The sequence below is a fragment of the Paroedura picta genome, chromosome 4 (assembly GCF_049243985.1).
Source record: "Paroedura picta isolate Pp20150507F chromosome 4, Ppicta_v3.0, whole genome shotgun sequence".
Taxonomy (NCBI): Eukaryota; Metazoa; Chordata; class Lepidosauria; order Squamata; family Gekkonidae; genus Paroedura; species Paroedura picta.
The window spans coordinates 29632131-29645871 of record NC_135372.1 but is presented as its reverse complement, the minus strand read 5'-3'; the positions used below and the strand labels follow the sequence as shown (position 1 = coordinate 29645871).

Sequence of the window (13741 nt, the reverse complement as noted above, 5' to 3'; positions counted from 1 at the left end):
CATATTGTTACAAAAGAGCCTCTTGTGGCGCAGAGTGGTAAGGCAGCAGACATGAAGTCTGAAAGCTCTGCCCATGAGGCTGGGAGTTCGATCCCAGCAGCCGGCTCAAGGTTGACTCAGCCTTCCATCCTTCTGAGGTCGGTAAAATGAGTACCCAGCTTGCTGGGGGGTAAACGGTAATGACTGGGGAAGGCACTGGCAAACCACTCCGTATTGAGTCTGCCATGAAAATGCTAGAAGGCGTCACCCAAAGGGTCAGAAATGACCCGGTGCTTGCACAGGGGATGCCTTTACCTTTTACTGTTACAAATGTTTTGGTGTGCTTTCCCCACTCCCCACTGGTTCTATGTACACCACCTCAAAATTACACAGTGAGGGATGGTCTATAAATTGCTTGAACAAATAAATAAATAAATGTATCCAGTATCAATTTAAGTGAAAAGCATAATTAAGTATGGTCAGAATATTGATAGCCCTGGGCCAGTGTCTCCCAGCAATGTCATATTAAACAACAGTGGAATAATATCTCCGGAAAAAAATTAGAAAAAAATACTGACACATGGATTTTGAGTTTATGTAAAGAGCAAGATGCACAACCTGATTAATACTAGATGCCTTCTATTCCATTTACCTCTGCCAGTGCATGAAGATAATCCAGTAGGATATTGTGATCAAGTGCTACTGAGAGGTCCAATTGAATCCAAAGAGAAATGTATGCCCCTATTGTCTCCTGGCAAAGATTGACCACTATAGTCGTTAAAGCAGTTTTGGATCTATGGCTGAGCAGCAAACCATACAGCAATGAGCCAAAGCATGGTTGATTGATCTGATGTCAGTTCCGTCTCCTTCCCTATCAGGGATGAAATTTAGTTGGCAGCCTTCTTACACACTCAAAGGCTGCCCTTATAGAACTAGAAACACAGTGATGTGTTGGGGGCCGGCATGGGCTCTTTTGTTTGGCTGATTTCTGTTTGTTCTGAGTAACGTGGTTATGCATATCACTGGGTAATCTAAAAATAATAGTGTACAGATTTACATATTAAGGAAAAACAAGCTCTAGGAGGCACTACTGGGACAGAACCTCCTCACTGGTGGTGGTCTGTGGTGAAATCAGTGGAATCGTCACCTTTCCTTAGAAAGGAGGAGTTATTAGTTGTGGATTGAGGCAGGCCTTTCTAGGGAAGGGGTTTCATGGAGCCCTGTGCCTAATATCTGGTTTTGGTGGCCATGACGTTTGGCATCACCTCAAAAAGAAAGCTTGGCAGTAGAGTTTGGAAGGCAGTGAAAACTAACAACTCCACCATCAGCACCACGGAATATGTTGTATGCAAAGATCATTCCTCAACACGAGTATCATCTGAAATGGAAGTTTATGGAAGTTCTTGCCAGGATCATCCTGGGCTGAGAGGTGCACTTGGTGGGGGTGGAGAGCCAGTCTAGGCTCCAGAGTGGAAGAGGGAAAAGTCAGCAGAATCAGGTCTCAAAAGACACCTGCACGTAGTTCGTTTGGACTGGTGGTGCTTCACTAATTGCAATTATTCAAGCGATAAAGAGCATCAGCCAAATCCCTCCCAACAGAATCAGTTGGATTTCTTGGAGCTGTCATTGAAAATGTTTTACAATTGACTTAAGTGGGTTGCCGTGTTGGTCTGAAGTAGCACAACAAAAAAGGAGTTCAGTAGCACCTTTAAGACCAACCAAGATTGATTCAAGGCGTGAGCTTTTGAGTGCATGGACTATTCCTCAGGTGCTATGGGACTCAATCTTTGTTAAAATTGACTGCATTCCATGTTTCACGTCTCATTACCAGGTGTGGGGGAAATATTTTTAGTTCCTTAAAAATAGTGTCACTGATATAATAAAAGTGCATTACATTTCCGTGTGCCACTCTGCTTAGAACTGAAAATGGTTGAAGAGCCCTAGACATTGTTGTCAACTTTTTAACTACCCAGGTGACCGTTTCAGGTACTGGGATTTTTCCAGCCCTGCCTACCAACCACCAGTGTTTTCTTTTGATCCCCTTGCGGAAAGACCTGAGATTCCTCTTGGACTGTGCTCTCAGTTCCTGACTTCAGTTCTGGGTATCCACTGGATTCTATCAGCCAGCAGGTAAGATGGTCTCTGATGAACATACATCCACAGTTACTAATAAGACACTGGGGACTATTGCATTGCTGCACATGTTAACTCTCGGCTTTAAGCTGGTAGTGTCCTCTCTGCAAGGTTTCCTAGTAGGCAATGAACATGCATTCCCACTTGAACCTTGGTACTCCAGTACAGTGTTTTGTTTCCTAAAGACGCAGTCTGTTTGGGGGTTTGATTCCTGACTCTGCTTCCCAGGTGAACAGCTTTGCATCTGTAGCACCTGTGCACATTGGAAGTGTGTGCCTTGTGCTTGTTGGGCAGCTCTTTCCTGCAGGTTTCTCTACAAGTAGTTATGTCCAAAGATTATGTAAAGATAGTTAAGAACAGTATGGTGGAGAGGGGATAATACAATTGAAAGGTGATCTGAGTTCAGGTGAAGGGAGATAAAAGAGTAACGTGTGGTGTTAGTAGGGGGAAAAGGATGCTGAGAGAATGCCAAGAAGTGGTCATGTTGCTCAGCCATTGCCCAGAAATGGGCACCTCGTCAGTGTCCAACCATCTTATTTTCTCCCATACATTCCTACTAGGGTTGTGCGCTTCGGCTGCTTTAGCAATCACTGAAGCCCAAGGTGGCCAGCGCTGCAGTGCGGAGGGGAAAGGCAGCACCGGCGACAGCACACCAGCTGACACCTGCATGCTGGTGCAGAGCGTGTGGGTGCTGGCTGTCACCCTGCCGGCGCCCTTCTGCTCCATGCCACAGCGCTGGCCACTTTGGGCTTCAGTGATCGCCAAAGCATGCCGGAGCGCACAACCCTAACTGTGAATTAAGATGTCCTCCTGACTGTTCCATCAATTAAATCAAACTGCAGTCCTCCAGATGTCCATGGACTACAATTCCCATGAGCCCCTGCCAGCATTTGCTGACAGGAATTGTAGTCCATGGACTACAATTCCATGGACTACAATTCCCATGAGCCCCTGCCAGCGTTTGCTGGCAAGAATTGTAGCTCATGGACATCTGGAGGGCCGCAGTTTGATTACCCCTGAGTTAAAGATAGATTCAGGTAGGTGGCCATGTGGTCTGAAGCAGCAGAATAAAGTTTGTGTCCAGTGGCACCTTGAAGACAAGCCAAGTTTTACTCAAGGTATTTTCTGAATAAAATGTTGGTCTTAAAGGTGCTGTTGGACTTGAACTTTTGTTCCACCAATTAAAGTATACTTGCTTGGTAAGTACATGGGAGAGGGCCTTTTTCATGGTAGTACCACAACTTTATAATAGTCACCCTAGCCTGGCCCCCTCATGGTCAACCTTCAGGAACCAGTTGTAGATGGTTTTATTTAGGACTCGGATTTGATGGATTAAGTTCTTATTGGCAGTAGCACTTGGAGTTTTTAAATTGTGACTTGGGTTTTATAACTGTTGTGTGTGTGTGTGTGTGTGTGTGTGTGTGTTGGGTTTTTTTTGTTAATTTTATTTATGTTGTAAGCGGTCTTGGGTTCCTCAAAGGAGAAAGTTGGCTAAGAAATGCTTTAGATGGATAAATAAATCTGCAAGTTAGGCACCACTGATAGATGAACTCTCTTGTATGATGCCAAAGATGTAGGGCAGGAGTAGTCAAATTGCGGCCTTCCAGATGGAGGGCCGCAGTTTGACTACCCCTGATGTAAGTAAATATAGGCTGAGATAGGGTGGAGCATAGGTCCTTTGGTAGCACATGCATGGTGAGTTCTGTCCTTTCCAGGTGCACATGGGCCTTATCTGCATTTGAAAAGTATGATTTTCCAACTGGGAAGAAGCCTCTGGGAGTTGCTTTTGTTCCATTGGGAATTCTAGCTCCACAGGCGCTTCCCCAGTGGGGCTAATGTGACTCCACGGAGCCGTTTCAAGTTAGAAAAGCAGCACGTGGAGGAAGGCAGAGTTCCTTTGTCCAGGAGTGCTGCAGCCATGATCTTGATTGGACAGAACAATAAAAGAAGACTTATCCTAAAAACATTAAACAATGATAAAGTATCTTTTCAAACAATGGCCTTTCTTTTAGTTTATTTCATTCCAAGGACGTCAGCCAGAACGGTTTTCCAGAGAAACTCTGTTTTTTACTATCTTTTCCTCCGTAGCAAGTCCTGAACTGTAAACAGTCATAATGATTAAAACATTTTTAGTTTTGTTAAAAGTAAAATAATTCATCCATACTCATACCATGCCTCTCTTCTTTTAAGGACAATTAATCTCAGTATGTTTGTTTCACAACCTATAAACACAAATACCAGTAGTCAAACTAAAATATTGTAATACTAGTAAGAGAGTCCATTGCAGGAATGCAATGGGCGCTAGGACCCAGGGGACACTGGGAGGAGCAGATCTCTCTCTGTGTGTGTGTCTCTCCCTCTTCCTCTCTTGGTGTGCCTTGCAGCAGGAGGCATAGCAGGTAATCAGGGCTGGTCTGCAGTTTGGTGCAGCTCTCTCTGTCTGTCTGTCACTTCCTCCGTTGCAGCAGAGGTGGCTCTCTCTGTTTCTCTGTCAGCAGTTTGGGGTAGCTTTCTCTGTGTCTCTCTCTGCTTCCCTTGCAGCAGGAGCAATAGGAGGGAATGAGGGCTCGTGTTCGGTCTGGCAGGGCTGTGTGTGTCTCTCCCTGTCTCTGGTGCGGCTGAGAGGAACGTGGCTAGCATCCAGGGAGGGAGGGAGCTGTAGGGGCAGGGCCAATCAGGGTGCAGCCAGCCTTGCTGGCTTCACCCTGATTGGCCCTCTTCCAACTCGAACAGCCGGACACGTTCCACCCCCCAGGCTATTTCACAAATATATAGAGGAACCATGGATAAGGATAACATCCAGCATATCTCTTATTGTACATTATCCTGATTGGGTCCGCAGACACCTGGGAAAGCCTGGAAATCCAGAGTCCTCATGGAAGCTACAGGGGCTTTGTAATGTATATTTTGAATCACGGCCAGATATAGAAAGAAGAACTGTTTAATAATTGTTTTTTAAGGGAGAGGGGAGAAATGATCTGTGTTGCTGGGGTGGAGGTGTATAAAGTGGAATGTCTGTCTTAATAGAGTTTTTACTTTTTTAAAGGCCTCAGTTGGGAGGCAGAGTCCAAGGGTGGTGCCATACCCTGTGTGTAACTTATGCCCTGGGAGAGGGAGCCTTCACACCACTGCAGGTACAGAATGCTCACACAGTGTGTTTTCCTTCCCAACCGCAGACTCTTCCACCATTTCCGCTTCCCCCTTTCCCTTCTTCCACCTCCACTTCTGAAGTCTTCCAGAGGTGTCAGTGCTAAACAGGAGCCCGTATACCAAAGCAACCAGCCTGGAAGCTTTCCTGCTACAAATGGAGCCTTGTTTGGAGTGAACCTGGCTAATGGTGCACTTTCCAATCCATGCAGTGGTGTCCATGGGCTCAGCTGACCACCGGTTCAACCTGGCTGAGATCCTGTCTCAGAACTACGGAGTGCGGGAAGAGACAGAGGAGGAAGAGCACGCACAAGGAAAAGCAAAGCCATTGGAAGAGCTAGAGAAGAGCTTCAATGCTTCCCAGGTAACATATACTAAGAGGGTTTTGTCCTCTCTGTTCTAGGTAACCAAGCATTATGTTTTGTATCAAACTGCTGAGAAAGCAAGCGTGGTGGCTGAGAAGTTCCTCATCCTTATGGGCAACCATGCTCTGACTTTCGCTGGGACATACTAGTAGGTTCCTTGAGAACAGTGTCATGCTCTGAGAGATAAAAAGAGAGCATGGTGTGTCTCTGCATGAGTTACCGCTCTGATCTAGCTTCTCTACCGACAGCCTCCTCAAGGGTTAGGTAATTCTGCTTTGCATCTGCAACTGGTCTGTGTGGCTCATCCAGCTGTCGCTGATGCCGAGGCACACATGGCAGAATCGTACTCCCTCCAAGGAGGCTGGATATTGTGTCCTTGCATAAGTAACCACTCTGTGTTTTCCTCCTTCCCTTGTGGAGGCACACCTGGAACTCACAGTAAGAAAAGGTTTGGGTTCATCAAAGGCAAGGTGATTCTTGCATGTCCTTAAAAATAAATCATTTGGGGTGTATGCCTTCAATTGTTATTCAGGAAGAGTATCTCCATTCTCAGAATTGTGGGGAACAAGGAGGATTTCTTTGAAGATGTGTGGGCAGAAGCACAGTTTGCTTTTGACAACAGTGGTGTGCTGGAAAACTCATACCATGAGTGAATAAGTTCCATAAGTTACCTTGCCTCTTTAGACCTTTGCATTCCCCATCTGTGCAAAGAGCCAGGCTGCCTTTTATAACGTCTCTATGTGAGCCTGGCTACTGTGGCAGGTACACTTCCTAGCTCAGGTCCATAACTCTTCTGAACCTATGGGCACCTTTGGAATTCTGACTCAGCATGGTGGGTGGGCGTAACCACAAAATAGCTGCTGTGATGACACTGGGGAGGGGGGGGTTCTCCCAAAATGCACAGCCAATCAAATCTCCAGCGACCAAGCAGAAGCCTTGCTTGGCAAAAGCTCTACTTGGCCTTGCCCACTTTCTAAGAACATTTGGCAGCTGCCATGAGGCCCACGGGCACCATGTCGGGGATCCCTGTCCTAGCTGACAGCTTTACTATCCTGTCATTTAGAACAGTGAGATGCCATTTGAGGAACTGCTCGCCCTCTACGGCTATGAGGCTTCTGACCCTGTCTTGGAGCAGGACAGTGAGAGCAATGACGTTGCGCCCAACCTTCCAGACATGACCTTGGATAAGGTAAGCGTGGTTTGCTGCTTCCAAGACCGGCTGCCAGCCTTTCCTTCTTCTGGATCTCATGCTGGTCTCCATTTCACAAGTGTGTGAACCCTGCGAGGCATTGGCTCTGAGAGTCCACTGGTACCTTGAAGCCCAGCAAAGTTTTATTCAAAGTTTTATTCAAGCGTTCGGTTGCACAACGCACTTCCTCGGACAATGAAACGGGAGTTACAAGACCACATATATAAGTAGAGAGTGGCCCACAACATAATGAAAATGCTTACCAGATACAAGAGACCCATGGAATTAACTAGCTCAGTTTATGACGCCATCATTCATTCGCGTTCCCCCTGGTGCAGGGTGGGAAGTAACCATAATAAAGGAAATAAAAATGCCGAGATTAAAGATTAATGGACAGTTTCATTCCCAATTGTGGATGCTGAGAGCAGTGGAAAGTGAACCTGTCGCTATGCCCCATTAGTCTCCATGTGAAGGCGTCCGCCCAAGTGACTGGGCCGGTGCAGAGTAACAGAGCTTGCTGGGAAGGAAGGTTCAGCCAGCTTTATCATTATTGTGAGTAACAAGATCACAAAATCACAAAAAACATTCAAACCAACATCATCATCAAAACCATTTAAAAACCATTTAAAAGGAACAGCTAAGGCCTTTAGCAGGAGGGAGGGATCAGTGACAGAATGGCAAACAAAAGGGTATTCCTTGGAGGTGTCAGCAAAAGGGGACATTCTCCCTGCTGGGCAAAGTCCGAGAGTTTTGGTGCCACAACCGAGAAGGGCCTCTCCTGGGTTGCCACCTGCCTATTCTTGGGAGTGTGGGGTGGTATCTGAAGCAGGACGTCCAATAATGACCACAGTTGTCGAGAAGGCTCATAAGGGAACAGGTGGCCCTTCTGAAATGTTGTTCCCAAACCACATAGGGCTTTAAAGGTCAACCACAGCACCTGGAATTGTGACAAGAAGCAGATTGGGAGTCAGTGTTAGGTGGAACATGAATGGAGTAATTTGGTCCCTACAATCCACTCCAGATGCCATCCCATCTGCAGCATTCAACACCTGCCAAGGCTTCTGAACAGTTCTCAAGGGCAGCCCCGCATAGAGCGGATTGCAGTTATCTAATCTAGATGTAACCAGGTCATGTGCCATAGAGACCAGATCATTTCTCCCCAGCTGGCTCACTAGTTAAAGCACTTGTAGCTGCCTAACCAGTTGAAAATGTTCAAAGGCCCTAGTCTAGCAACAGGCCTGGATCCAAGAGCAGCCCTGACAATGGACCCCTCTCTGCCTTCACGGGGAGTGCAGCCTCTTCCAGTGACACCTTGAATCTCATGTCAGGCTTTCTGACGCTCAGTAAAACTTCCGTCTTGTGGGGATTCAGTCGCAGTTTATTGGCCCACATTCACTTGGGTGAGCTCACTTTGGCCTGTGTCCAACCCCTGGATGAACTGTTCAGAAATACATATGAAACTAGAAACAAGAATTATACATATTAACAAAGAGAATTAAGTAGCATGTACTGAAATTCTTAAACCTTCCTTTATTGTAATGCTTATGTCTATATATGATTATACTGTATTATTCCATTGTTCATTATGTGTTACCCACCCTGTACCTTCAAGGAAGGGTGATTTATAGATAATTTATTATTATTATTATTATTATTATTATTATTATTATTATTATTATTATTATTATTATTATTATTATTATTATTGTCAATGAAAGGAGCAAATAGCAAAGGATTTGCTTTCGGGGGAAGAGGAAGAAGAGACACAGTCTTCAGCAGATGATCTGACTCCTTCCGTCACGTCTCATGATGCATCGGATCTTTTCCCCAACCAGCACAGTTGTAAGTTTTGCCAGCATCTTGCAAGCCACAAACGTTTAACAAGGAGGGGTGGATTCAACACGACCCTCTGTACAGATCAAGGCCTCACTCTCTTCTCTCACTTGTCATGTGCCAACAACTGGCTCCAGTTCCAGCTAGGGTTGTGCACGGCCGCATTGGTCCCTAGTTTCAGCCACCCTTCCGTGCTTCCGTGGACTGATGTGATACAGTCCAGGCAGGGAAAACTTAATTCTGGGAAGAAAAACATCATCAAAATGAGGCTTCGAAAACTGTTGTGGTCAGCGATAAATGTCTTCTTCCCCCCTTCTCCCCCTGCCTTCCCACTGCTGGGTCCTTTGTATCAGTTCCCCTAAGGATGCTAATTGCCCTCAAACAGCCTTCCCCTGAGGCAAGAGGCATGCCTTAGGGAAAGGTTTCTTGCATCAGAGGAAAGCAGATTGGGTCAATGAGTTCCCACTGAATATTTTGCCTAGAATGGCCAAACAGATTAAAGAGTTTGTCACTGATTCATCATCTTTTCCTTAAATAGCAAAAACGATGATGTTAGCCGTTCAGTAAAGTCCGACTCTTGGTGATCCTATGGCTCTACTGCCACCATGATATTTGATCTTGTACCATTTTATGAGCCTCTTGTGGCGCAGAGTGGTAAGGCAGCAGACATGCAGTCTGAAAGGTCTGCCCATGAGGCTGGGAGTTCAATCCCAGCAGCCGGCTCAAGGTTGACTCAGCCTTCCATCCTTCCGAGGTTGGTAAAATGAACACCGAGCTTGCTGCTGGGGGGTAAAACGGTAATGACTGGGGAAGGCACTGGCAAACTACCCCGTATTGAGTCTGCCATGAAAACACTAGAGGGCGTCACCCCAAGGGTCAGACATGACCCGGTACTTGCACAGGGGATACCTTTACCTTTTTTACCATTTCTTTTCGTTTTGGAATGTTCTGGCTGATGTCCATTTTAATTGTATCTAACCACTGCACTCTTTGTCAGTGTGGTTTCCTTTTTTCACTGACCAGGCCTAGTATAATTGTTCTCTCCATTAAGTTGGATCACATGATATGGCCAAAGTAAGTGAGCTGGAGTTTCATGATTTTGCTTACCAATGATGGTAGTATTTCCATGTTGGTGACTTTTGCTGTCCATGAAACTCTCCAAAGCCTTCTCCAACACCAGATTTCAAATTAATCGATCATTCTCTTGTTCGATTTTTCCATAGTCCAACTTTCACAGCCACAAGTAGCTACTGGAAATATGATGGATTGGACTAGTCCACATACGGTAGGCAGGCTTCTGTCCTTGCTTTTCCGTGTTTGGTTCAAGCTCATCATTGCTGAGCGACTCAGAGCAATTCGACCTTGTATTTCCATACTGCAATCACCACGCATCAATCTGTGATTCAAGAAAAATGAAATCTTGAACGTATTCTATCTCTTCACTCTCAGTTGCTATTTTGACATGTCTGTTTTTTACAGTGGTCATTTAGTGCTTAAGAAAAGGCCAAATTTCTTGCTTTCTTCACTGTTTTTTGTACTCAGCTGTTCTAGGCCTTCCTGAGTTTCTGACAGGAGGGTCGTGTCATCAGCATACCAAAGATTATTTATATTCCTTCCTCCAACCTTCATTCCAGTGTTTGATTCTTTGAGTTCAGTCTTTCTTATAATGATCTCAGCTTACCAGTTAAACAGGAAGTGGAAAAGAACACAACCTTGGCACACTCCTTTCTCTATTTTGAACCAGTCAGTGTCAGCAAGTGGTGTATGTACAGTGACTTCTTGGTTTGCATAGGCAGGGGTAGTCAAACTGCGGCCCTCCAGATGTCCATGGACTACAATTCCCATGAGCCCCTGCTAGTGAATTGTAGTCCATGGGCATCTTGGAGAGCCGCAGTTTGATTACCCCTGGCATAGAGTGACTGCATGAGTCTGATCAAATAGAGCGCATTGTACTGGCACCTCCTAATTTTGCAGGGCTTCCCACAATTTGTTGTGATCCATACAATCAAAAGCTTTCCTGTGCTAGTAAAGCTGAGGTAGACACACTTCTGATATTCCCGTGACTTTCCCAATCCAGATAAGTGGTACCCTCATCTCAGATTCAGTCATTGTTCTCATTGATATAGTAGAGCTGCTCAGTTCTGACTTAAACTTTGCAATGATTTGGAAGTGCTCAAACCATTGGATATTTTCCCCTTCTTTTTGGAGCTAGTCCCAGCTCTTAATTTGACCCATATTGGTCAGCATGTCTTTATATCTTAAACATTGTATTTTTTCTGTTGGAGCTTGTACAAGTATGAAAAATGAGGGCTATTGTATGGAAACTGGAACAACAAAATTTGATTCCAATAGCACCTTTAAGACCAACAAAGATGTATTCAAAGTGTGAGCTTTAAAGTGCTATTTGAATCAAATTTTGTTGTGCTACTTCAGACCAACACAGCTACCCACTTGAATTGGTAACTGGAACAGTCACCCTTATTCAGTAGTAGGATGAACACAGATCGTTTCTGCTCCTCTAGCCAGTTATTAGTTTCCCAGATTTTCTGGCACAAAGCTGTAATGATTTTGATTTGTACACATTTCAGCAGTTCCACAGGTATGAAGTCAGTGCCTTGTTGTTTGGCAATTGACTCAAGACCTTTTCAGCTTCATCCTCAAGAATGGCTAGTTCAAATTCTATTTCTGTTTTTCATTTTGAAGAGAGTGTACTTTCTTTCTCCTTGCATACAGTTCTTCTGTGTATTCCCGCCACTTGTTCTTGATGTTCTGTTGGGGAATCAGTTTCTTCCCTTGTTTATCTTTGATAATGCTTTTGCGAGCAGTAAATAGCATTTGGAACCTCTTTACTTGGGCAAAAGCATTTCATGTGTGTCCCCTTGTGTAATCTTCTTCTAACTGCTTGCATTTTTTGTCCCAGTAAGTTTCACTGTCTATTCTTGCTGCCTTTTGAAAATCCACACTTAATTGTCTTGCTTCCTTTTCCTTGCAGCTTTTGCTGCTTTTCTACATTCAGCTATTCTTATAGTTTCATCTGAAAGCCATTTTTATCTTTTTTCTGGCTTCATGTGGCTTTACTACTGTTTCAACAACTGTTGATTGAATTTCCTGCCACAGTTCATCAGGTATCTTCTCTGTTGCATCTAATAGTTGAAATCAGTTTTTCACCTCCATTGCATATGTGAGTGGAATTTTATTTACATCAAACTGAACAAAGGTAAATTCATCTACAAATTATTGTTGTCGTAATAAAGGTGCATCCTGTTAACTTTCTTTTAGGAGGTTTTGATTCTGATCTCCGTGGTCCACAATGAAAATAGCTTCCCATAATAGACTGACCTAGCCCTAACTCTGGGCCTCATTGGATAAAATTTGCCCCCAACAGACTAACTAGCTAGACTTTAGTTGCATTATCTATGAATTAAGGTTGCAGTCTTAGGCAAAATGAATTTAGGGGCAGGCTCAATTGGTCTGAGGGATGTGATTTAAATAACCAGAGGGAAACAAAACCAGTTGAATCCCTTAAATCAGGTTTCCCTGTTTTGCAGTTCATCCTCTTCTTGCTTTTGTGTTAACGGGGTTGCTGTAATGATTAAACCATATTGGTTCACAACTAAGACAGAGCTTTTCCGCAACTTGGAGCATAATCCAAGACCTTTAGGGATCATAAAATCCATGTGACTTTTTTCTCTGAAGGGTGATATCACAAAGTTTTTTTTTCATGGCAAATGGAGATTTGAACCTTGTATGGTGTTCTAACAGCCATGCCACTGATTCTTCTTAGTAAACATTGAAAACGTCTTATTTTTGTTTATTAAAAAGTTCTGAAGCTAGCTACCATTTTTAATGCCTTTGGTGCCTATGGGAATTCTAGTGTTTAAAATGTTATGCTGTTTTAAGTAACTTGACCCAGGGGCATCTCTCAGGGAAGGGGCAGAACAAAACTGAACTCAGCCAATTAATAAAGCTCAGCCCTGCCTTCCCTTATCCATAAGCCAACTTCCTCGCGGATGAAGACAAGGGTCCCAGCTCTTCCCCCTGTGCTTCCTTCTCGGCTGAAGACTCTGAAGAAGACTCCATCCCTCCCAACGACTGTAAGAAGGTCAGTGGTTGGAGGGCCCCTGGCCAGAATTTCAGGTGGAGAAGGGGGGTGGGGAGCTGAGGTTTCCTGTCTTCATGTATTTTATTCATTTCTGCCTTTCTTCAGTCAATGAGTTCAAGGTAGCATATGGGCACATGAAACTGGCCTTCTGCTGAACCAGACCCCCCTTGGTCCATCAAGGTCAGCGGGGGTAGTCAAACTGCAGCCCTCCGGATGTCAATGGACTACAATTCCCATGAGCCCCTGCCAGCAAATGCTGAAGGGCTCGGCAGGAGGAGAAGCTGTGCCCCATCCAGGAGTGGAAGGGAGGTTCACGCTAGGATTCAAGAAGGCGCATTGTGCTTTGGAGCTGACGAGAGAAGTGAATGATTTGGGGGCAGGATGCTGAAAACAGGGGGCAGGGAGACTAGGAAGCCCAGGGAGGTGAAGGTTGTATATGTGGAGGCAGGAGATTCCAAGAAGAGGATCTGCCCTTTAACCACCTCCATTGGGCCAGGCAAACACCACCTTGCTCTGTTTTGCCTACTGAATGCCAACCCGGGATTGGGCAGGCTGCGTTATGACGAAAACTTCCGTTTCGTCCCACAGTCCCCAAGGAACCTGACCTGGTGTGGGTCATTTTGACAGTTTTCATAAAAGTTCCGTGGACAGCAACAGCACTGTCAGCTCTTTGGAGTTGCTTGCCATTGCTGTGCCTCCTTAGAATCCCAAAAGCCTCCTTCTGTCTCAAACATCTTTGCCTGTGTGTGTGTTTTCACAGGAGATTATGGTTGGGCCGCAGTACCAGGCAGCTGTCCCTCTTCTCCAGTTGAACAGGCACGGCGAAAAAGGTGGGAGACCATTCCTGGCAGGATCTGCCCTCTTCCAGTCTGTGTTTCCATGCTAGCCGGTGGTTTGTGATCCTAGACAAATGCCCTTCAAGCATTTGAGGGTGGCAGGATACGGGGGTTTACATTTCCGGGAAACTCAGAGTGTCCTTTTTAAAAAGTAAAC

The 13741-nt window shown here is 45.1% G+C and overlaps 1 protein-coding gene across 7 annotated transcripts in view; it reads left to right on the top strand.

Moving 5' to 3' along the window:
• Positions 1 to 13741, top strand: part of MIER2 (MIER family member 2) — a 32043-nt gene that overhangs the window by 2578 nt on the left and 15724 nt on the right. For 3 of the 7 annotated variants that reach the window (XM_077332155.1, XM_077332151.1, XM_077332152.1), the window contains exons 2-7: positions 1953 to 2109; positions 5289 to 5623; positions 6688 to 6813; positions 8532 to 8655; positions 12642 to 12748; positions 13509 to 13578. In XM_077332155.1, the coding sequence (XP_077188270.1) occupies positions 5447 to 5623; positions 6688 to 6813; positions 8532 to 8655; positions 12642 to 12748; positions 13509 to 13578 (604 nt within the window). In that variant the 5' untranslated portion in view covers positions 1953 to 2109; positions 5289 to 5446. Of the gene's footprint in view, positions 1 to 1952; positions 2110 to 5158; positions 5247 to 5288; positions 5624 to 6687; positions 6814 to 8531; positions 8656 to 12641; positions 12749 to 13508; positions 13579 to 13741 lie in introns of those variants that run through there. The other 4 variants (XM_077332157.1, XM_077332158.1, XM_077332153.1 and 1 more) reach the window with 4 other exon arrangements.